At 45.9% G+C, this 22648-nt stretch overlaps 1 protein-coding gene across 3 annotated transcripts in view; it reads right to left on the bottom strand.

Annotated features, from left to right (window-relative positions):
• Positions 1-22648, bottom strand: part of ADCK1 (aarF domain containing kinase 1) — a 130300-nt gene that overhangs the window by 94112 nt on the left and 13540 nt on the right. For 2 of the 3 annotated variants that reach the window (XM_030931535.1, XM_030931536.1), the window contains exons 1-3: positions 19108-19156; positions 18534-18681; positions 15125-15208 (exon numbers count right to left, since the gene is read on the bottom strand). In XM_030931535.1, the coding sequence (XP_030787395.1) occupies positions 15125-15208; positions 18534-18681; positions 19108-19109 (234 nt within the window). In that variant the 5' untranslated portion in view covers positions 19110-19156. Of the gene's footprint in view, positions 1-15124; positions 15209-18533; positions 18682-19107; positions 19157-22648 lie in introns of those variants that run through there. The other variant, XM_010382730.2, reaches the window with a different exon arrangement.

Genomic DNA, 22648 nt, shown 5'->3' with positions numbered 1-22648 from the left:
GTACCTGGGAGGCTGAAGTGGGAGAATCACCTGAGCCTGGGAAGTCCAGGCTGCAGTGAGCCATGATTGCACCACTGCACTCCAGCCTGAGCGACAAGAGTGACACCCTGTCTCAAAAATAATAATAACAAATTGGAAGGAAGAGAAGCTTAAAGACAGATTGGGGGTGTGGGAGGGACAGCACCCCAGTTCCTGAACCACCTTGCCTTAAATTAGCTTCACATATGTCTTGCTGTTATCAGTCAACAGTTTATTTGTATATTTAAGTGAAGTTATTCGGCTAATTGGACATATGTCTCACGGTTCTACAAGGAAAGGTCTATTAAAAAGTCTTGCTGTAACAGGCAAGAGCTTTGAGGGTAGTTTTATTCAGGGACAGGAAGAGAGCTGAGTGGATTTTAATTTGGTAGAAAATAGCTGCTTGGGGCCAAGACAGTGAGAAGTGGGAAATCAAGAGCAGGCTATTAGATTATTACTGCTGTTAACAAGCATCTCGATCACCCTTACAGCTGCGGAGTGCCTTCCGTCAATTTTATTAGTTATATTATGGCCTTCCATCTAGCCCTGCTATTCCAGCGATTCCCATTTTGGAGCTGTGGCCACTGAGGCAAGAGAAACACATCTCATCCACCCAGTATGAGTCTGTCCTCATAGCGCCTGCAGCCTAACTTCGTCAACATATTAATGCATGGGAATTTTCTGAGACCAAGATGAACAGCCCAAAGGGTTTCAGAAGTTGCAGAGGGCTGAGGGTATGGAAGAGAGGGGGAGAAAAAAACACTGATGTCTTGAGGCTTGACAGATAGCTCTGATGCCCTGATACAACACGGAACCCCATGCTGTATGGACCACTGGCCTGGAGGAACCCTGGGAGCTCATCCAGTCCAGATTAGTGAGCCGGGGAGTAGAGTGGTTATAGGCACAGCCTGAGGAGCTGCACCATTTGGCATTAAATCTAAGTTCCCATAGTGGGTTGAACGGTGGCCCCCAAAACAATATGTCCATGACCTAACCCCTATAATCTGTGACTGTAACCTTATTCAGAAAAAAGGACCTTTGCAGATATAATTAAGAATGTTTAAGATGAAGCTGGGCAGGTGGTTCATGCCTATAATCTCAGCACTTTGGTAGGCCGAGGCAGGCAGATCACTTGAGCCCAGGAGTTGAAGACTAGCCTGGCCAACACAGCAAAACCCTGTCTCTACAAAAAAATACAAAAATTAGCCAGGCATGGTGGTGCATGCCTGTAATCCCAACTACTCGGGAGGCTGAGGCAGGAGAATCACTTGAACCCAGGAGGTAGAAGAGATTGTACCACTCTACTCCAGCCTAGGCAACAGAGCCAGACTGTCTCAAAAAAAAAAAAAAAAAAAAAAAAAAAAAGAATTTTTAAGATGCGATCATCCTGGATTGCCCAGGTGGACACTAAATCCAATGACAATTGTCCTTATTAAAAACAAGAGGTAGGCCAGGCACAGTGGCTCACTTTGGGAGGCCGAGGCAGGCGGATCACAAGGTCAGGAGTTCGAGACCAGCCTGACTAACATGGTGAAACCCCATCTCTATTAAAAATACAAAAAATTAATTGATTCCCCTGTAGCCGCACGAGGTGGCAGGCACCTATAATCCCAGCTACTTGGAAGCCAGGGGAATCGCTTAAACCCGGGGGTCAGAGGTTGCAGTGAGCCGAGATCACACCATTGCACTCCAGTCTAGATGACAGAGCAAGACTCCGTCTCAAAAAGAAAAAGAGAGAGAGAGAGAAGGTAGACGAGGTAGAGGCAGATATTGCAGTGATGCAGCTGCAGGAATGCCTGGTGCCTCCAGAAAAGGCAAGGAAGGGTTCTTCCCTAGAATGCTTCCCACCGGCAGCATGGTCCTGGGGGCTCTTTGATTTTGGGCCTCTGGCCTGAAGAAATGTAGGAGAATAAACTTCTATTGCCTTAAAACACCCAATTTGTGGTAATTTGTTATGGCAATCACAGGAAATTAATATACCCGGCTTGCTAGCTGTGGACCCTTGAACAAGTCACTCCATCTGTCTGTTCATCAGTTTCTTCATCTGTAAAACAGGGATGATAACAATGGTATTTACCTCATAGGGCTACTGTAAAAATTAAATGAGACAATAGAGCCCCCTAAGTACAGTGCAGCAGAAGTCATCTTCATCCATTTGTGCTACTATAACAAAATCCTTGAGACTGGATCACTTTTTAAAAACAAAACAAAACAAAACAAAACATTGTTTTAAATAGTTCTAGAGGCTGGGAAGCCCATGACCAAGAGATCCACATCTGGCAGGGGCCTTCTTGCTGGGTCATCCCATAGTGGAAGGTAGAAGAGTAAGAGAGCCCATGAAAGGGTGGAGATTGTGGGTGGAGACAGAGAGGGAGAGAGGGAAGGTACCCAGAGTGAACCCATTCTCACAGTAATAGCACTAATCTATTCATGAGGGCAGAGCCCTTATGACCTAATTATCTCTTGAAGGTCCTACTTCTCAACATTCTTGCTTTGCAGATCAAGTTTCTAAAACATGAACTTGGAGAGACCCATTGAAACCTTAGTAGAAGCCTACCTGATGAACTCATTAAAAATATGGCTTTTGGCAGAGCTCATGCTTGTAATCCCAGCACTTTGGGAGGCCGAAGCAGGAGGAGTGTTTGAACCCAGGAGTTCTAAACCAGCCTGGGTAACATAACGAAAACTCATCTCTACAAAAAGTACAAAAATTAGCCAGGCACGGTGGTGCACGCCTGCAGTCCCAGCTATTCAGAAGGCTAAGATGGGAGGATCAATTGAGCTCAAGAGGCAGAGGCTGCAGTGATGCAGTGAGCCATGATCACACCACTGTACTCCAGCCTGGACACCAGAGTGAGGCTTTCCAGGCCTTACCTCAGAATCACTGACAATAAATCTTTAGTGTACAGGACCAAGGAATGTGTACCAAGGCCTCCCAGGTGACTGATTGTCTGACAGGTTGGGAACAACCTGGGTGCTGTCCCATTCCCACCTTGAAGCCAGACATAAAACCTCTTCTGTTTCTAGAAAGCTGCCCTCCAGATACAGACTTCATAGCTGCTCTAGGTGAAGGACACTTGGCTTTGTTGCATGAGAATGATAAACAATGAATTCAAAATACTGCTTAATTCTGGTTATGCAGGAAAAAGGCTGGAGTCAGGAAAGAAGTACCCACGGGCTACAACTGCATGGGTAAGGTATTATTTCTGAAATTGGGCAATAAGCATGAGGGTGATCACTGAATTATTTTTTAAACTTTGTCTTAGGTCTTAAATATTTCACATTTTTAAAAATATAAGCTGTATGCAGATATGGAAAAATAAAATGCTGGTATTGGCCATGGTCCCTAGGTAACTAGTAAGCCTAGACCAAGGATACTTCTATGCACTCCAGTACTAAATTGCCTCAGCCACAGGGAAGTCCTAGCTTATGCCTACCCCGCATCTCTCATCATGTTGCCACATCCATTTCCAGCAGAGGTGGAAACAACTCAGAAGCACCCAGTCCAGGGCAGGTAGAAAACTGCTGGAGGTTTTCAGTGGGAAAAGCAATCAGCAATGAAAATCCCAGGCTGGGTTGGTCTGGGATAGGGTCTGAGATGGGCAAGGGCAGGCTGAAACCAGGGTTACTCCAGCTCCTGCCCCACAGAGGGCCTTGTTAGAAGTGCAAGTCCTCACAATGCAGGACCTTCTCTGCAGAGGTGGGTGTTCTGCCTGCTCCACTTACCCTGTAGAACCAGGTGGTAGGGGCAAGTGGAGGGCAGCTGTGCAGTAGCAGGAAGCCCACCCACGTGTCCAGGCAGCCCACATAGGTGAGGGAGCTGCAGACATGCACACGAGAGGAAATGTGTGCTGATCAGAATGGAGAGATGCCCAGCACACAGCAATGGGCTCATACCACCAAAAACCCAGGGGTTTATTTTGTTTCATTATAGCTGTGGCCTTTGGAAAAGATCACTGCTTTAGAACCACAGCAGCAAATACCATCACATCAGGCATCTCCAATCCTAAAGCAGCCACAGGAGATAAACAGTGTGAGCTAGGAAAAGAGAAGAGCTGGAAAGAGAGTAGCCAAACACAGTGGGGTAAAGATCGAGGTAAGAGTGAGTGCAAGCCAGGGCGTAGCCCAGCAGCATCTGCTATGGATGCTGCAGCCTTGTTTCTCAAAGTACGACCTTGCAGCGGTGATGGTATGCAAAAGGTGGTACAAGAGGCAATTTCAGCTGGTACCCAGAATGTTTATTTGCATATGCATTAGATAGACAAAGAGAGAGAGAAAATCAAACCTGTAATTTCACAGATATTTTTGCTTAGAACAAAGGCAAGTAAAGGAAAGTGTCGACAGGATGAAAAATCACAGAAATACCTGAATAGTTGGTTATAAAGAAGTGTGTGGGAATAATAAACAATGAATTTAAAACATTCCAGCTTAATTCTGGATATGCAGGAAGAAAGCTGGAGTCAGGGAAGAAGTACCCACGGGCTATAACTGCATGGGTAAAGGGTACTATTGGGCAATGAGCATGAGGGCGATCACTAAATTATTTTTTATACTTTGTCTTAGGTCTTAAATATTTCACATTTCTTAAAATACAAGCTGTATACAGATATGGAAAAATAAAACGCTGGTGTTGGCCATGGTCCCTAGGTAACTAACAAGTCTAGACCAATTGAGAGGGTAACTGGCATTTCCCTGATTGCCTACGACCTACAGAGAAGCCACCACACAGTGAGCCCAATCCCCAGGGATAATCACATTTTCTCCCAGGCCCACCACATTTACCCCCAGGACTCCCACTGATGGCCATGGACCCTACCAAGTTTCTCCCCAGGCCACATCAAGGCTCAAGAACCTCCTCCTACAGAATTCTCCAGAATCAGAATGGTTTTGAGATCAGGGCCACTGCGGAAAACTGCACAAATTTCGATGCAGTATTCAGAAAGCTAAAAAGGAGGTGCTAGACTCACAGACTCTGTCTCCCTAATTCCAAAGAACTGGTCCTTAGATGACCCAACCAGAATGAATTAAATGCAGCTCATGCTCCTGCAGAAATTATCACAAACTCGGAGAAAGCCAGTCACCAAGATAGCAAGGATTCAATTTCTCTCCTCCTCTGTGCAGAACACTCTCAGGCAAACATTCCGTGATGACAAATGAAAGCAGCAAAAGCGGGTCTAGAGGCACAACGCTTGAAAACTCACTGAAAAGATTCCATGCCAGGTCGACAGGTGCTGCACATGCAAAGGAGCTGGGGCTCAACGAGACCCAGACCACTACTCTAGGAGGAACGCACTCCAGCCCCATCTCCCAAGAAAAGCTACCCCCCAACACGCCCAGCTTGCCTGGAAGTTAGTTGCCGTCAGGGATCAGGAGAAGTAATTCCAGACCAGGGGCCAGAGTTATAATAGACGAATATCAGTCCTGTAGCTGGTAATTTCTTGCCTTCTGCCCCCCCACCCTCAACTATGACAACTTGAAGGCAGAGGTCGAATCTTATTTCCCATTTTCTCCTCTGAACCTCACCCTGTACCTGACACAGAGCAGGCTCAATTAAAGTTGGCTAAAGTAATAGATGGATGGAAGGATGGTGAAGAAATGTCCTGGTTTGGCCAGACCAGATCCCAGGTTTCAGGGAATATTCCTGAAGAACCAGACATTGCTACAGTTCCCTTTGTAGACGAACAGGATCTTTAAAATGCTTAGTGAATTATACCTTCACTAGATTGGTAGGATGGTTATCCTCAAAACTGGCAGTTGTTCAATAGCTTCGGAGTTGAAACTCTTTCCTGAAGCAAAGAGCTAGCACCTATCAATTCCTTTTGAAGGGTCTACCCTCCCCTCCATAGAGGAATGCCAAATATTTGTTGAGCTGTTTTATTGATTAGATGAGTAAAGGAACTTCAGGGAGGTGGCTCTATTGCCCTTCTTCCTCCTCTGGTGTTTCCCAAATCCATCCCAGGCAGCAGCAGAACCTCAGGCTCAGAGGAGGGTGGGTGAAGAGGTAGGAGAAGTGATTCCAGCAGCAGCAGCCAGTTGGCAAGAACTGCTGCACAGGCATCTTTGTGTCTACTTTCTGTCCAACTTGGTGCTTTTCCCCAGATTGGAAGCAAATATACAGGGAGATGACAGAGTAAAAAGCGCAAAGAACATGAGACTGGGCAATAACTGAACATCAAGATCAAGTTCATGATATGCTACACACCTGCTGGGGACGTGAGAAATCACATCACTGGCCAGGTGCAGTGGCTCACGCCTATAATCACAGCACTTTGGGGATTACAGCTGAGGCGGGTGGATCATATGAAGTCAGGAGTTCGAGACCAGCCTGGCCAATATGGTGAAACCCCGTCTCTACTAAAAATACAAAAATTAGCCAGGCATGGTGGCATGCGCCAGTAGTCCCAGCTACTCAGGAGGCTGAGGTAGAAGAATTGCTTGAACCCAAAAGGTAGAGGCTGCAGTGAGCTGAGATCACGCCACTGCACTCCAGCCTGGGCAACAGAGTGAGACTCCGTCTCAAAAAAAAAAAGAAAAAGAAGAAATCACATCACCTCTCCAGAACTCTACTTCCACATCTGTACATTAGAGGCTTGAGCTGGCTAATGCCCAAGATGTCTTTCTCAAATGCAATGGAATAGTTATAGAGTTGTCACCTGACCTTAGCCCCTTACTCTGCCCCTCCAACCAATATCCACAGGCCAGAAATTGGAGTCCCTTTTTCTCCAAAACAGTCTACCATATCCCGTGGTTCTAAAGGTTGATGGCAGCCAGGCATTGTGGCTTACACCTGTAATCCCATCCCAACACTTTCGGAGGTCAAGACAGGAGGATTGCTTGAGCCCAGGAGATCGAGGCTGCAGTGAGCCGAGATCATGCCACTGCACTTCAGCCTGGGCAACAAAGCAAGACTCTGTCTCAAAAAATAAATAAATAAATAAAATAAAAGTTGACAGTGTCTGACTCTTGTCTCTAAGTGCAGATTTTAGTAATGCCAAAATAGGTCTCCCATACTCAAACCCAAAGCACCCTATGTTCCTAAACAAAGTCAGATGTAAAGATTAGCAGAATTTTTTAGAAACAAATGGTTCTTATAGCAAATTTACAGCTACCTCCCCTCCCACAATCAGTGGTACTACAGGAGAACATTCTATCCTTATGTTTCCCACAACCATGCAGAGGGAGCCCTAGTATGCATAACACTCCTGACCTCTCTCTCCCGCTCCTTCACTCCTTGTGGGAGAGATAATCACCAATCAGATTAAGGAATTTAGGAGAAGAAACAGAGTTTGCTCAGCTTACCCCTTCCTCTCTCCCCTCCGTTGGGGATCTGCTTATCTGCAGAGCATTGATTTTCAGCTCCTTCCTCTTCTAAGAGGCAGTACCCCAACTGAGAGTCTTGTCCAGCCGTGTCTGTGCCTGGGTAGGTAAGCCTCTCAAATCCAGGGGTGAAGTTCAGCAAGCTCACTTGCTCCAGACCCCAGACTATATGCTCAACCCTGTGTCTATCAGTAATGAAGCTGATGAATATTGATCACCACCTGGCAGGGTCCTGCATCTCCCTGACTCTGCTTCTCAGGCAAGGAAGAGAAGGATATTAATCATTACTTGTAGTCCAAATATTGGGCACTATAGTAACTAACCGAACAAACACATACTACTGACCTGAAACATCTGATACCACAGAAGCCCAGAAACCTAGCTGGTAACAAGAATTCGAGCTTAGTTAAAAAACTTCACACTCAAAGTAGCAATCAAGGTCCCCTCTGACATTATAACTCTGATTTTAAAAAGAAAAGGTTCCTGTTCTTGTTCTCTCTCACACGCACACAGACACATATACACGTGCAGGTTCACACACTTTCTACCCACTGTCCAACACAAAAGCTGGCAAGTGGCACTGGTGTTTAAAAAAAAAAATCAATAACTGGCTGGAGACAGTAGCTCACACCTATAATCATAGCACTTTAGGAGGCCGAGGTGGGAGGATCACTTGTGCCCAGGAGTTTGAGACCAGCATGGACAACATAACAAGACTCTGTCTCATATTTCATAATTTAAAAAAAAAAATTGGCCAGGCATGGTGGCTCACGCCTATAATCCCAGCAATTTGGAAGACCAGGGCAGGCAGATCATTTGAGGTCAGGAGTTCGAGACCAGCCTGGCCAAGATGGTGAAACCCTGTCTGTACCAAAAACTACAAAATTTAGTCGGGCATGGTGGCATATGCCTGTAGTCCTAGCTACTTGGGAGGCCGGGATGGGAGAATTGCTTGAACCTGGAGGGCAGAGGTTGCAGTGAACAGAGGTTGCCATGAGCAGAGATTGCACCACTGCACTCCAGCCTGGGCAACAAAGCGAGACCCTGTCTAAAAAAAAAAAAAAAAATCCAATGATGCAATAACTTTAAGCATTCTCAATCACTGAAGGCTTAATAAACAACTTTACTGGAGAATTTTCCATGGCTCCCTATTGTCTATGGCTTAAAACCTGGCCTTGAGTCACTCTGTCACCTAGCTCTAATACTATTTGCCACTAAGTCCCTTCACTCTCCTAGTCTCCAGTAACATTGAATTAATCTTTTTCTTATAGATAATCCTCAAAATTTCACCCATTACACTCGGCCAAAATCACCTTGTCCCCAAGGCTACATGTTTCAATCAACCCACCTTTCCAAACTCAGCTCCCATACCAACTTAACCCATTCAACCTCACCTATTTTAGGCCACTGTCTCTGCTTATGAATGCTTCAGTGGTCTTAACTATTTTAGAGTGTACGAGAGTCAAACAAGTAAGGAAATATATTGTAGATAAGAGGCAGGTTTATCACTGTCAGAGAAAGAGGTGATATTAAAAAAAGGAGAATGCTAACATGGCCTCCGTGGTGTTGGACTAAAATTGGAGATATAAGTATCAGTTTATAGTTTTTTGCCCAGATATAGTGGCTCATGCCTAGAATCCCAGCACTTTGGGAGGCCAAGGCATCAGGATCACTTGAGGCCAGGAGTTCAAGACCAGCCTGGGCAACACAGTGAGACCCTGTCTCTACAAATAATACTTTAAAAAATTAGCCAGGCATGTTGGTGCACACCTGTAGTCCCAACTACTCAGGAGGCTGAAGTGGGAGGATAGCTCAAGCCCAAGAGTTGGAGGCTGCAGTGAACCGTGATCACACCACTAGCCTGGGTGACACAGCAAGACCATGTCTCAAAAAAAAAAAAAATCTTAGTTTTTTAGTAGAAAGACAAAAGTGTGTGTATGTGTGAGTGAATGTACACACATATATATCCTCACCTTGTCTCCTAAAAGGGCCTAGAAACAATGATAACCCAGTAGCAAAAGGAATACATAACCTCCACATCTTGGTTTCTAAATACCATTCTCCAGTAACAGGAACCAGGGCTCCTTGGAGAAGTAATTGATTCCAGGGCAAAGAAAACACAGGATAAGCCTGAAGTATCTTTCAGTACAAGAATGTGAGGCAGTGCTCAAAATAGATTGGGGGCATTTCAAAAGGACAGAGGAGCCAACCTGAAAGAGCTCCCAATGGCCAAAGGTGGAACCACTTGAGCAATAAAATAATGATTGTTTTGCATATAAAGGAAAAGTATTGACTGGATTATATATGGGACATAGACCCCATAGAATAAAATAAATATCCATGAGTTCACAGTGATAACAATAATTAAATAGCTGGGTGCAGTGGCTCACGTCTGTAATCCCAACACTTTGGGAGGCCAAGGCAGGCAGATCACCTGAGGTCAGGAGTTTGTGACCAGCCTGTCCAACATGGTGAAACCCTGTCTCTACTAAAAATACAAAATTAGCTGGGTGTGGTGGTGGGCACCTGTAATCCCAGCTACTCAGGAGGCTGAGGCAGGAGAATCACTTGAACCCAGGAGGCAGAGGTTGCAGTGAGCTGAGACCGCGCCACTGCACTCCATCCTGGGCAACAAGAGCAAAACTCCATCTCACTAATAATAACAATAATTAAATAACTAGGGGAGAAGGGAAAGGTCTTTCTTATAGAAGAATTCCAATTAATAAATGTATAGAAGAAATGAGGAGAAAAGAATATCATTAACATGTTCATTAAAATGATAAGGAGCTATCAAGGCTAACTCTATGCTCAGGATCTCCTCTCTGGCTGGTTTAAATAATCCACAATGTTAAATTAAGCAAAGCTTCTCATGTCCATTCTTATAAAAGGAACAGGGGCAAAGGCCACCACCATCACTTTGCGGATAGAAAAGCAGAGGTGCTGGCCAAAGATGGTGGCTCACGTCTGTAATCCCAGCACTTTGGGAAGCCAAGGCAGTCGAATCACCTGAGGTCAAGAGTTCAAGACCAGACTGGCCAACATGGTGAAACCCCATCTCTACTAAAAACACAAAAATTGGGCCAGGCGCAGTGGCTCATGCCTGTAATCCCAGCACTTTGGAAGGCCGAGGTGGGCAGATCATGAGGTCAGGCGATGTAGATCATCCTGGCTAACAAGGTAAAACCACGTCTCTACTAAAAATACAAAAAATTAGCCGGGCGTGGAGGCACACGCTTGTAGTCCCAGATACTCGGGAGGCTGAGGCAGGAGAATCACTTGAACCCAGGAGGTGGAGGTTGCAGTGAGCCGAGATCGCGCCACTGCGCTCCAGCCTGTGCGACAAAGCAAGACTCTCGCTCAAAAAAAAAAAGCCTCTTAAAAACTAAAAAAATAAAAGCAGAGGTGCTTGGCAGTGGAGTAGGACTAGGTGCCAGGGGACCTGGCTCCAGGTCCAACATGGCTCCAATCCTACCCAGCACATCCAAACCTCTCTGCACCCTCCTTAGGTACTAAAATTTTTGAATTTCATTTCTTCCCTTGAGTCACGGGCCGTCCTGTGACTATCAACACTCTACTTAAAAGATCCAGCATGTTTAAGTGACAAATCGAGGGCCATAGAAAAAAGAAAAAGAAAAAAAATAACCCCAGTATGCTACTCCAAGAATCCACACTATATAAGGACCCATTTGGCTGCAAGGAACAGCAAACTTAACTCAAACCACCTTGGGCAAAAAAAAAGAGAATTTCCTGATAGATATAATTGAAATTCCAGTGGTAGTCTAGCTTCCATTTCAGCTAGATCCAGGAACTCAAATTATGCATTTCTATGCAATACTAGCTCCATTCACAGACAGGGTTTCCCTTCATAGTGGCAAAGATGGCTGCCAACAACTCCAAGCCAACATCTTACACTCTCAGCTCACACAGCAGAAAAGAGAGAGCGGCTCTTCCCAGAAAAGTCCTGCGTACTGGCCAGAACTGGCTCAAGTACTCAGGTTCCCTGAATCAATCTCCAGAGCCAGCAGAATAGACTCTGCTAATTACCTGGCTAATAAGGGTGGGGTAAGCCTTTCCCAAACCCAGAGTATACGTCAATACAGCGGCTCCCCAGGGAAAAGTTTATATGCTGTTCCCCAAAATGAGAATGGCTTCTAAGCTGAAAAACTAGCATATATCCACTACATCCCCAACCCTCATCAGAATCAACTCCATCCTCCCTCCTCCAGCCCCATTCCTAGATGTCTACACCAGCAGTGACTTCTGTATGCTTTATGAATAAGCCAGCTCACACACATCTCAGTTTGTAAGCATCCTGAACACCAGGGATCTGGTTCTCCAAAGCATGTGAGCCCCTCCCCACCACCTTGGCTGCCTAGCAAAGGGCCACTAGGCCTCTAGAACACACTTCTTCATGGTGGCTCTCAGCCCTCTGGTTCCAGAGCTGAGTCACTGAGATCCCAGCCTGCCTGCGCCAACCTTGAAAGTGCTTGAAGTCACCGCCTGACGAGCTAGCCTCCTGGCTCTGACATACTCTGGGACCTGGAGATGCTGGCTTGACAGTTGAGATACTTAGGTTTTACCCTTCACTCATGGCTTTATCAGCCACACTGACAAGAAGGCATAAGCACTCCAATGGAAGAAAACACTCCTGCGGTATTTACTCGTGCTCTTAGCGCCAGCCAGCTCCCCCTTCCCAGGCACAACTCCCAGAGACGGGCCTACACCCTGTTATCTGGTGCCAGCCACCACGTGCTGCTCTCTTGTCAAATGCCATGCTGCACTTTCCTTACTGCATCCCCTAAAACTGTCAACTTCTCCAGGAGCCTCAGTGTCACTGCCTTTCAGATGACTTACATGTGACACGTGACAGGCAACTGTTTTTTTGACACCCCTCGCCTGCCTCCCCTGCAGATTCCATAAAGCAGAGGCCTTGCCCCTGTGTCCAAACCCACAAGCTCTCTGTAGAATGATACACCAGTGGGTGCGAAGGTCCTTAGCCCTGGTTAGCTGGAGAAAGAGGGGCAGGGAAACACAGCGGGCAATTGTGTCTCAGAAGCAGGGGCTGGCGGGGCGCGGTGGTTCAAGCCTGTAATCCCAGCACTTTGGGAGGCCGAGATGGGCAGATCACAAGGTCAGGAGATCGAGACCATCCTGGCTAACACGGTGAAACCTCGTCTCTACTAAAAAATACAAAAAACGAGCCAGACGAGGTGGCGGGCGCCTGTAGTCCCAGCTACTTGGGAGGCTGAGGCCGGAGAATGGCGTAAACCCGGGAGGTGGAGCTTGCAGTGAGCTGAGATCCAGCCACTGCACTCCAGCCCGGGCGACAGAGCTAGACTCCATCTCACAAAAAAAAAAATTAGCAGGGGCTTTGAGATTCTCCATAAAAACTAACATTTCGGCACCTGTAGTCCCAGCTACTTGGGAGGCTGAGGCAGGACAATCACTTGAACCTGGGAGGCGGAGGTTGCAGTGAGCCGAGATCACACCACTGCCCTCCAGCCTGGGTGACAAGAGCAAAAAACTCCATCTCAAAAAAAAAAATTTTCATTCATTCATTCGTTCAACAAACCTTTATTCAGGACCTGTCACATCCTGGTGATGGATGCTGCAGACATGGAAATTCATAGCACAGACCAAATCTCTGTCCTCATGGAACATACTGTGTAGGAGACATTTGACTTGTTTTTGATACCTGCTTTCTATTTCACAAGGCACTGAGATATTATCTACATAATCCTGAGGAAGTGGCATAACCATCTCTAATTTATAGACAAATGGCATCTCCAAAAGGCTAAATGAATTTCCCAAAGCCAAGCCACAAACTCGGGTCTTCTAACTATTAACCTCGTGCTCTGTCTGGGACCTCCCCAAAGGTAGGGAGGTGGCAGGGTACAGGCTGGCATTGAAACAGACATTAAAGCAACGCAGGCCTACGCATCATTGCTAGAGATGCAAGATCAAAAAAACAAAGACTGAATCCCTGATCTAAAGGAACAGATAGTCTAAAAAGAAAGGCATGTAACCAACTATCGTCTGCGGCAAGAATAAAGACAAAATGATTAAATTCAAATAGGAAGACGTCTCTGGAAAGATGCACAAAAAATAATAATTGCCTCCAGGCAAGAAAATTGGGTACCTGAGGAACAAGGGTAGGAGGGTCATTTTGTATGTTTCAAATACTGTATATTTTGAATTATGTACCATTTGAATGTATTTCCCATTAAATAACACTTTGAAGATGCAATCAGCAAAATCCTAAAGGTAGAAAATTCTACAGGATAAATTAGCTGGTTATTTCAACAAACAAGTAACTCAAAAAAGAGGGAGAGTGAGGAAATGTTATAGATTTTTAAAGATGTAGAAAACATCAACCTTAACATATCTACCTTATTTGGATATTTTGATCCAGATTTGAACAAACTAACTATAAAAAGGCATTTGGGGGCTTGGCATGGTGGCTCACGCCTGTAATCCCAGCATTTTGGGAGGCGGAGGTGAGTGGATCACTTGAGGTCAGGAGTTGGAGACCAGCCTGGCCAACACGATGAAACCCAGTCTCTACTAAAAATACAAAAATTAGCCAAGCATGGTGGTGTACATATGTAATCCCAGTCACTCAGGAGGCTGAGGCAGGAGAATCGCTTGAACCCAGGAAGCAGATGTTGCAATGAGCCAAGATCGCACCACTGCACCCCAGACTGGGTGACGGAGTGAGACTCTGTCTCAATAAATATAGAAATAAAAGAATGAATAACTAAAGGGGGGAAAGATGACTAACAAGATGGGCAAAATGTTGATAGTTTCTGAAGCTATGTGACAGTTCCACCAGGGTTCATTCTACTATTCTCTGTATTCTTGTGGATGGTTGAAATTGCCATAATAAAAAGTTTAAATAAAAATTTAGAAATTAATTATTCCATCCACATAGGAAAACTGAGAAGGAAAGTACCACCGAGGGGAGCTTAAGCTGAGTCCAGAAGGATGACGAGGAATTTTCTAAGGGGCAAAGGGCATTCCTGGCTGAGAGGACTGCCTGCACACAGACATGCCAATCTATCACAATCTCTGGAGGAGCCAAAGGTATCTACACTTGACCTCAAACTCAACCTACATCCACAAAAAGTGCCCTCTTGTTTGATCTCCCAAGTCTCCAGGATATCTAACCATATATCAACATCAACTACCCCATTCGAAGTGACGACAGAGAGTCTGGGGTTGACAGCTCGACTCACAGGCCTACAAGAGGCCCCAGAGTAGCCCTCAGAGGATAGGAAAGCAATTAACCTCTTTCAATTGGGTTTTGCCTGACGAAACAGTTTAGAAGCCAGCTGAGTTACCTGCGGGACAGAGCCTACATCCCTCTTGAGTCATCCCAGACACCTGCACTCCCCAGAAACACACACTGGCCTCCCCCACAGCACCTTGCAGATTGGTAACTCAGTACCATGGCATCCAGCTTGATGATGGTCTGACAGCACCCCTCAGAAGCACTGAAACCTCTACATGAAGGAGAAAGCGGTCCTCCCCTCTTTCCTTCCAAAAATTCAGTGGCCAATGCCCCCAGCCTCAATCCCCTACACTGCCCTCTGCCCAACTCCAGCTGTACACAGGAAGCTTCTTGGCTAGGCAGCTGCTTCAGGATTTATTCAATCCTAGGCCAGGTGCCGTGGCTCACGCCTGTAATCCCAGCACTTTGGGGGGCTGAGGTGGGAGGATCACTTGAGCGTAGCAGTTCAAGGGTTATCCAGTCCTGGCCTGGTTCAGATGGGTCCCATGGGTTACTTACCTTAGATCTCAGCTGCAAGTACTCCTCTGAGCCATAGGGGACACTCTTCAGGGAAGTGAGGTAGTCATAACTGATGACAGCCGTCTGTGAACCAAGGCGGTGGGGAAAAGCTTAGCACCTGGACATTAAGTACTACTACTCTACCTAAACCTTGCAGTACAGCCGCTATGTCTGGGGAAGCAGCCAGTCCCACCCCTAAGATGCCCGGCCCCTGGATCTTATTCTAGCTAGCTTCCTCCTGTCATTCAGGACTCTGTGCAAATGCCACCTATGCAGAGGCCCACTCTAAAATTGTCCCTCTTACCAGAAACATTCAATTATTTATCACAACAAACCACCATCCAACATTACCTTGCTCGTTTGTTTCCTTGTTTATGAACTGTCTCTTCCTGTAAGCTTAAACTCTAAGCTCTAGAAGCACAGGGGCTTGTCCTTCCTCTCCATCACTATACCCCAGCACCTTTTACACTGCCAGGTACATTGAGTAAATGCTCAATGAAAGCTAGTTGAATAAAGCTGTTACATAAACTTGGCCCACTTCTCCACATCACAAATAAACATATATGTATGTTTGCTCTAATAGCATGTCTTTTTTTTTTTTTTTTTTTTTTTTGAGACAGAGTCTTGCTCTGTCACCCAGGCTGGAGTGCACTGGCATGATCTCGGCGATCTTGGCTCACTGCAACCTCTGCCTTCCAGGTTCAAGCAATTCTCCTGCCTCAGTCTCCCAAGTAGCTGAAATTGCATGCACACACAACCACACCCGGCTAATTTTTGTATTTTTAGTAGAGATAGGATTTTGCCATGATGGCCAGGCTGGTCTGGAACTCCTGACCTCACGTGATCCTCCCACCTCAGCCTCCCAAAGTGCTGGGATAACAGGCATGAGCCACTGTGCCTGGCCCTAATAGCGTAAGTCTTGATTCCGTGTCCCCTTATCCAGAGTGAATCAGAAAATTCGTCTCCAAGATATCCTAGGCATGGAAGGGCCTTGGGGATTATCTACCCCAAAACTTCCTTTATAGAATTGAGTAACTGGGACCCTAGAAGTTCAGGGATTTACAAAATTGATATTAAGAAGAGTTTCTTCCTTTGCACTCTACAAAGCTTTATTCTATTCGACATATACTTGTTGAACACCAACTACAAGCAAGACTTGGTCACTGAGCAGCGTTCAAGGACAATCCAGACCAGAGCTCTGGCCTTTAAAAATTGGACAGCTTTGTGCCTGGTTTATAAAGCACTGATCCATATCTTCCTCCCTACTTTCCAACTATTCAAATCTCTAAGATTCCATTTAAAACCTGCTCCTGGCTGTCCTGAAGGTATTGAGTTATCTCAGTTGATTGTTCACAGTCAGTCACAGATCATACTCCTTGTTCTACTCATTCCTCCCTTCTCACTATTTGCACTTGACTAGTCTAAAAATATATATATACAGGCCGAGCATGGTGGCTCACACCTGTAATCCCAGCACTTTGGGAGGCCAAGGCAGGCAGATCACTTGAGGTAAGGAGTTCGAGACCAGCCTGGCCAACATGGTGAAACCCCCTCTCTACTAAAAATACAGAAATTAGCCAGATGTGCTCACTTGAACCCAGAAGGTGAAGGCTGCAGTGAGCCGAGATGAGATCGTGCCACTGCACTCCAGCCTGGGCAAAAAAGTGAGACTCTGTCTCAAAAAATATATATATATATGGATTTGGATGCATGGATTTGGATTGTTTAACTTATTGTTGCAGGCATTACTCAACCATATATGCGTGTACACACACACACACGCACGCGCGCATAAAATTGGCCTGGCACAGTGGCTCACATCCGTAATCCCAGCATTTTGGGAGACCAAGGTGGACAGACTGCTTGAGCCCAGGAGTTCAAGACCATCCCAGGCAACAGAGTGAAACCCTATCTCTACAAAAAAATACAGAAATTGGCCAGGTGTGGTGGCAGGCATCTGTGGTCCCAGCTACTCGAGAAGCTGAGGCGGGAGGATCTCTTGATTCCAGGAGGTGGAGGTTGCAGTAACCCAATATCACACCACTGCATCCCAGCCTGGACAACAGAGCGAGACTCTGTCTCAAAAAAATAAAAATTTATATATATATATATTTTTTTAAATCTATATACCTCATTTATGTACATATATAAATATATATAAATTATATATACATAAATTTTGTTTTTTATATATATATACAGTATACATATATATTACATAAAATAAAACCTGCTACCCCTAGGATACCAATCCTGACTCCCAGGTCACAGCACTCACTCCGGTGTCTGACCATAGTAGCAGGCATCTGAATCACCCATCTTGGCACAATGCATGGATTTAGATTGTTTTTTAACCTATTAATGTAGGCATTCCTCACCCAGAAGCTACTTCGTAGCTGGGTCTAGGTAGGACAGTTTGTTTCTGTCCCTCAAAGCATGTAAGACAATGCTCGACCAAAAAAAGGCACTCGGTAAACACTTGGGAATTGTTTCATATTCCGTAGCCTGATTATCCAAAGTCTATTTGTCAGTATTGGTTCTATGACTCGGCTCAGCCTTAAGGACAGGCACAGCAGTGCCCTCCCCTCTGAGCCAGGACTCGAAGGACACCTGACAATACCGAGTATTAAGGAGATGGTGAGATGACAACCACAACAGACTGTGCATCAGACTGAATCTACATCAAGGGGAAGAAAGCATGAGCTCATCCTGCAGCAGATAAAGGAGGAAAGCCAGCATAAGGCATGTGGCCATCTACCCACCAATGGGACAATTCTACAGGAATGTCTGAGAGAGTTGCTGTCAGCAGAGTTAGGAGGACATGATCACACCAGGATGATGATCCTGTTGAGCCACTGGAGAAAACCTCTAAACATAAAATATTCAGCTCAGGTTATCTGTCAGTTTGGAGCTTGGAGGGGATCCCACAAAGTTCTCTGAGGCCTAGACCATCTGGGTATGAGTCCTGCATCAGGAACCATTCATCCTAGTTCATGGCAGAGAGATCAAGTTTTCTAGCAGAATTTAATCAAAACTGCAAAGTCCTCCTTGCACATGCATTTGCTGAAGAGCACGGCCCCTCTTGGTGTGTTGCTAAAATAAGATACAGAACCTAAAATATAAAGGCTTCAGGAACACAGACCCAGTGCAGTCCCATTCTATGTTACTTTGGGATGACAGGAAACCCTGTGGTACAGGAATAAAGGAATATGAGGTTGTGTGTACAGGAATAAAGGAATATGAGGACACATACCCATATGTGTACACCTGTGCAGATGGAGCTTTTGCACATGTAAGGATACACAAGTATCTCCACATATGTATAACAGGCATGTCTATCTGCTACATGTATGAACACCTGCAAGTAATCCTGCAGCTTCTCTGCTACCCCCAAATGGGAAAAACCTACCGTAGCAACTGCTCTGCCCACCCTGACAGCGCCAAAGTCATTAGGGTCCAAGTACTTGTTACTGTAGAGGTAGATGCCAGAGGCAGCAAGAGCCATGCTGGTCCATGAAGCAAGCTTGAGAGCCTTTCTGGCCATGTCCCCTTTTTTCCTGCAGAAAAAAGGAAAGTTGAGAAAGAACAGCAGTTAAGAGTTTCATAGTTAGTCAAACTGAAGTTCAAATCTCAGCTCTATCACTTAGATTATATAACCTTGGGTCATTTCGTTAATCTCACTGAGCCTTAGTTTCTTCGTGTGTAAAACAGGATAATAACTAACTCAAAAGTAGTTGGGATAAAATGAAATAATGCACATAAAATCCTTAGCATAGTACCTGGGGCAAGTCAATCCTCAAAGTCCTTCCTTCAACAGTGCCAGGCACTGTTCTAGATACAGGGAGAGACAGTAAACAAAATAAAGTTCTTGCCCACTTGGAGCTTACACAGATAGATCACTATAGAATATCAGAGCTGGTATAAATGCTGACAAGAAAAGCAGAGAGAGGCCAAGCACAGTGGCTCACGTCTGTAATACTAACATTTTAGGAGGCTGAGGTGCGCAGATCGCTCGAGTCCAGGAGTTCCAGACCAGCCTGGGCAACAAGATGAAACCCCGTCTCTACAAAAAATACAAAAATTAGCCAGGCATCGTGGCACGTGCCTGTGGTCCCAGCTACTCAGGAGGCTGAGGTGGGAGGATGGTTTGAGCCCGGGAGGAGGAGACTACAGTGAGCTGAGATCATGCCACCACACTATAGCCTGGGTAAGAGAGCCAGACCCTGTCTCAAAAAAAACAAGCAGAGAGGGCAAAGGGATCAGGAGAGAGGAAAATTGTTATTTTAGAAGCAAAGCAGAAGAGCAGGTAAACCATCACTACTGTGTCTATCATGATACCACAGTGCACATAGAGGCATCACTAGCCCTCTATGCCCATGTCAAAAGTGATCAGGCCACAGCCAAAATGGCAGCTGCTCAGGAGCAGCCAGGTGAGCCCTCTGTGTATGGCTGATTTTCAAAACATTTACTTTGGTTAGAGAAGACTACCCCTTGTCTTGAATGGAGGCTCCTTGAGGGCAAACACCATGACTGTCACTACTCTGCCCACTCACAGTCCTAGAGAGTGTTTTACAGTTAGAGGCTTAATACCTACCTGCTGATCTGATCTATTCAAATTCATACTCCTAGTCAATGTGACCTTTCCCCACCCTATTTGTACCTGCTCAGTCCACCAGGTGGCTGCACAGTCATTCTTTGGGGTCAGTGCACCCAACAGAGTACTTCCCCTTCAATTCCCGAGCAATTTATATCAGACTAAAGTCCACGACCACAGTTGCAGCTGCCAGGAGAGAGGTGCCACACGAGAGCAGCAGCACACCACCAAGCCACCTGCAGGCGCCAGCCTTGCACACCTTGTATCCTCATCCCTCTGCTCTGGAATGAGTCTGTGCCTGTCACCTTCCTGCTCTGTGCCTGTTTCCCCTTTGTGTGGAAACTATCATTACAAACAAGCTTATCTTCATTTTATTTGTCTTTGAAACAAGGTCTTGCTCTGTCGCCCAGGCTGGAGTGCAGTGCCACGATCTCAGCTCACTGCAACCTCCGCCTTCCAGGTTCGAGTGTTTCTCCTACCTCAGCCTCCCGAGTAGCTGGGATTACAGGTTGCCACCACCATGCCCAGTTAATTTTTGTATTTTTAGCAGAGACGGGGTTTCGCCATGTTGCCTAGGCTGGTCTCAAACTCCCAACCTCAGGCAATTCACCTGCCTCAGCCTCCCAAAGTGCTGGGATTACAGGCATGAGCCACCACGCCAACTCATTTTCTTTAAAGTCTACTTTGACTCATGCCTCATAATATAGTCACATTTTTTAAAATTTATATACATATATATTTACCATCTACTACCTGGAGATGGTGTCAGATCCCATTGGTTGAGGGCCCCATCCCCAAGACTGCATCCCCCACATCCCCCTACAACATTAGTCACAAGTCCAGGTCTCTAGAACTTCTGACCAACCAGCTTCAAGTTGGGGTTCCCACAACCCCTTCTTTGGGTTCGATTAAGCTACTGCAGCAACTCACATAACTCAGGTACACACTTACATTTGCTGGCTTATTATAAAGGAGACTGCAAAAGATACTGATGAACAGATGTGCAGGGTCAGTTACAGGGAAAGGGCGTGAAGCTTCCAGGACTTCGCTAGGCGCACCACACTCCGCAAATCTCCAAGTTCAGCTACCAGCCCTCTTGGGTTCTTGGGTTTTTATGAAGCTTCATGTCAGCATTCCTTCCCCCGCTGTATAGGGCAGAACCTACTCTAGGGAGGGCCTTAAGACCCACAATCAGAAAGGTGGGGAAAGACCACAACCCTGCCTTGGGGCAGGTGAGAGGAGGGCAGGAAAGAGATTCTGATTCCTGAGCCCTGGCCCTGAGGCCTAACACGCCCAACATTACCACAAAAACTGTAACAAGGGCTGTGGGAGTTATGAACCAGGAACAGCGAACAAAAACCAATATATATAATAACACCACAATAGTCCTTTTTTATAATTCCATTGCTCTTCCCTTTGGAACCTTCATTTCCTAATCTAGTATTTCTAAAGTACAATCAGAGGAACACCTGGAAAAATATTAGCCTAGATGCCATTTCAAAAATGCAGATTCCTGGGCCAAGAGCGGTAGCTCACGCCTGTAATTCCAGCACTCTGGGAGGGCCAGGCAGGCGGATCTCTTGACGTCAGGAGTTCCAGACCAGCCTGGCCAACATGGTCAAACCCCATCTCTATTAACATTAGCTGGGTATGGTAGTACATACCTGTAGTCCCAGCTACTTGGGAGGCTAAGACAGGAGAATCACTTGAACCCAAGAGGCAGAGGTCGCAGTGAGCTGAGATCGCACCACTGCACTCCAGCCTGGGCAGCAGCAGGAGACTCCATCTCAAAAAAAAAAAAGAAAAGAAAAGAAAAAAGCCAGGTGCGGTGGCTCACACCTGTAATCCTGTAATCCCAACACTTTGGGAGGCCAAGGCGGGTGGATCACGAAGTCAGGAGTTTGAGACCAGCCTGGCCAATATGGTGAAACTCTGTCTCTACTAAAAATACAAAAATTAGCCAGGCATGGTGGTGTGCACCTGTAGTCCCAGCTACTCGGGAGGCAGGGGCAGGAGAATCACTGAACCCAGGTGGCGGAGGTTGCAGTGAGCCAAGATCATGCCACTGCACTCCAGTCAGGGCCACAGAAAGAGACTCCAACTCAAAAAAAAAGAAAGAAAGAAAGAAAAGAAAAGAAATGCAGGTGCCTAGCTGGGGGCAGTGACTCATGTCTGTAATCCCAGCACTTCAGGAGGCCACAATGGGAGGATTGTTTGGGCCTAGGAGTTCAAGACCAGCCTGGGGAAGAAAAAAAGGGAGACCCCATCTCTACAAAAAATGTAAACATTAGCCTGGAGTGACACCATATGCCTACAAGTCCCAGCTACTCAAAATGCTGAAGTGGAAGGATCCCTCGAGCCCAGGAGGTTGAGGCTGAAATGAGCCATGATCATGCCACTGCATTCTAGCCTGGGCAACAGAGCAAAACCCTGTTTTAAAGAAAAAAAAAGACAAAACAAACTTTAAAAACGTTTTTTAAAATGTAGATTCCTGGGCCAGGCTTGGGGGCTCACACCTGTAATTCCAGCACTTTGGGAGGCCAAGGCATGCAGGTCAAGAATTCGAGACCAGCCTGACCAACACGGTGAAACCCCATCTCTACTAAAAAAAAAAAAAAAAAAAAAAAAATTACCCGGGCATGTTGTCACGTGCCTCTGTAATCCCAGCTACTCAGGAGGCTGACGCAAGAGAATTGCTTGAACCCGGGAGGTAGAAGTTGCAGTGAGCCGAGATGGTGCCACTGCACTCCAACCCAGGTGACAGAGCGAGACCCCGTCTCAAAAAAAAAAAAATTAGTAAAATAAAATAAAGAAATGTAGATTCCTAGAGTCCACCCCGTGGGCCATTGAACTACCAACTCTAGGGGTAAGACTCAGGGATGTGCATTTTAATAAGATAACAAGTGATTTGTCTGAAAGCTCAAGTTTGA

The sequence above is a fragment of the Rhinopithecus roxellana genome, chromosome 5, assembly GCF_007565055.1.
Source record: "Rhinopithecus roxellana isolate Shanxi Qingling chromosome 5, ASM756505v1, whole genome shotgun sequence".
NCBI lineage: Eukaryota > Metazoa > Chordata > Mammalia > Primates > Cercopithecidae > Rhinopithecus > Rhinopithecus roxellana.
This window is presented reverse-complemented; position numbering and strand designations above follow the sequence as displayed.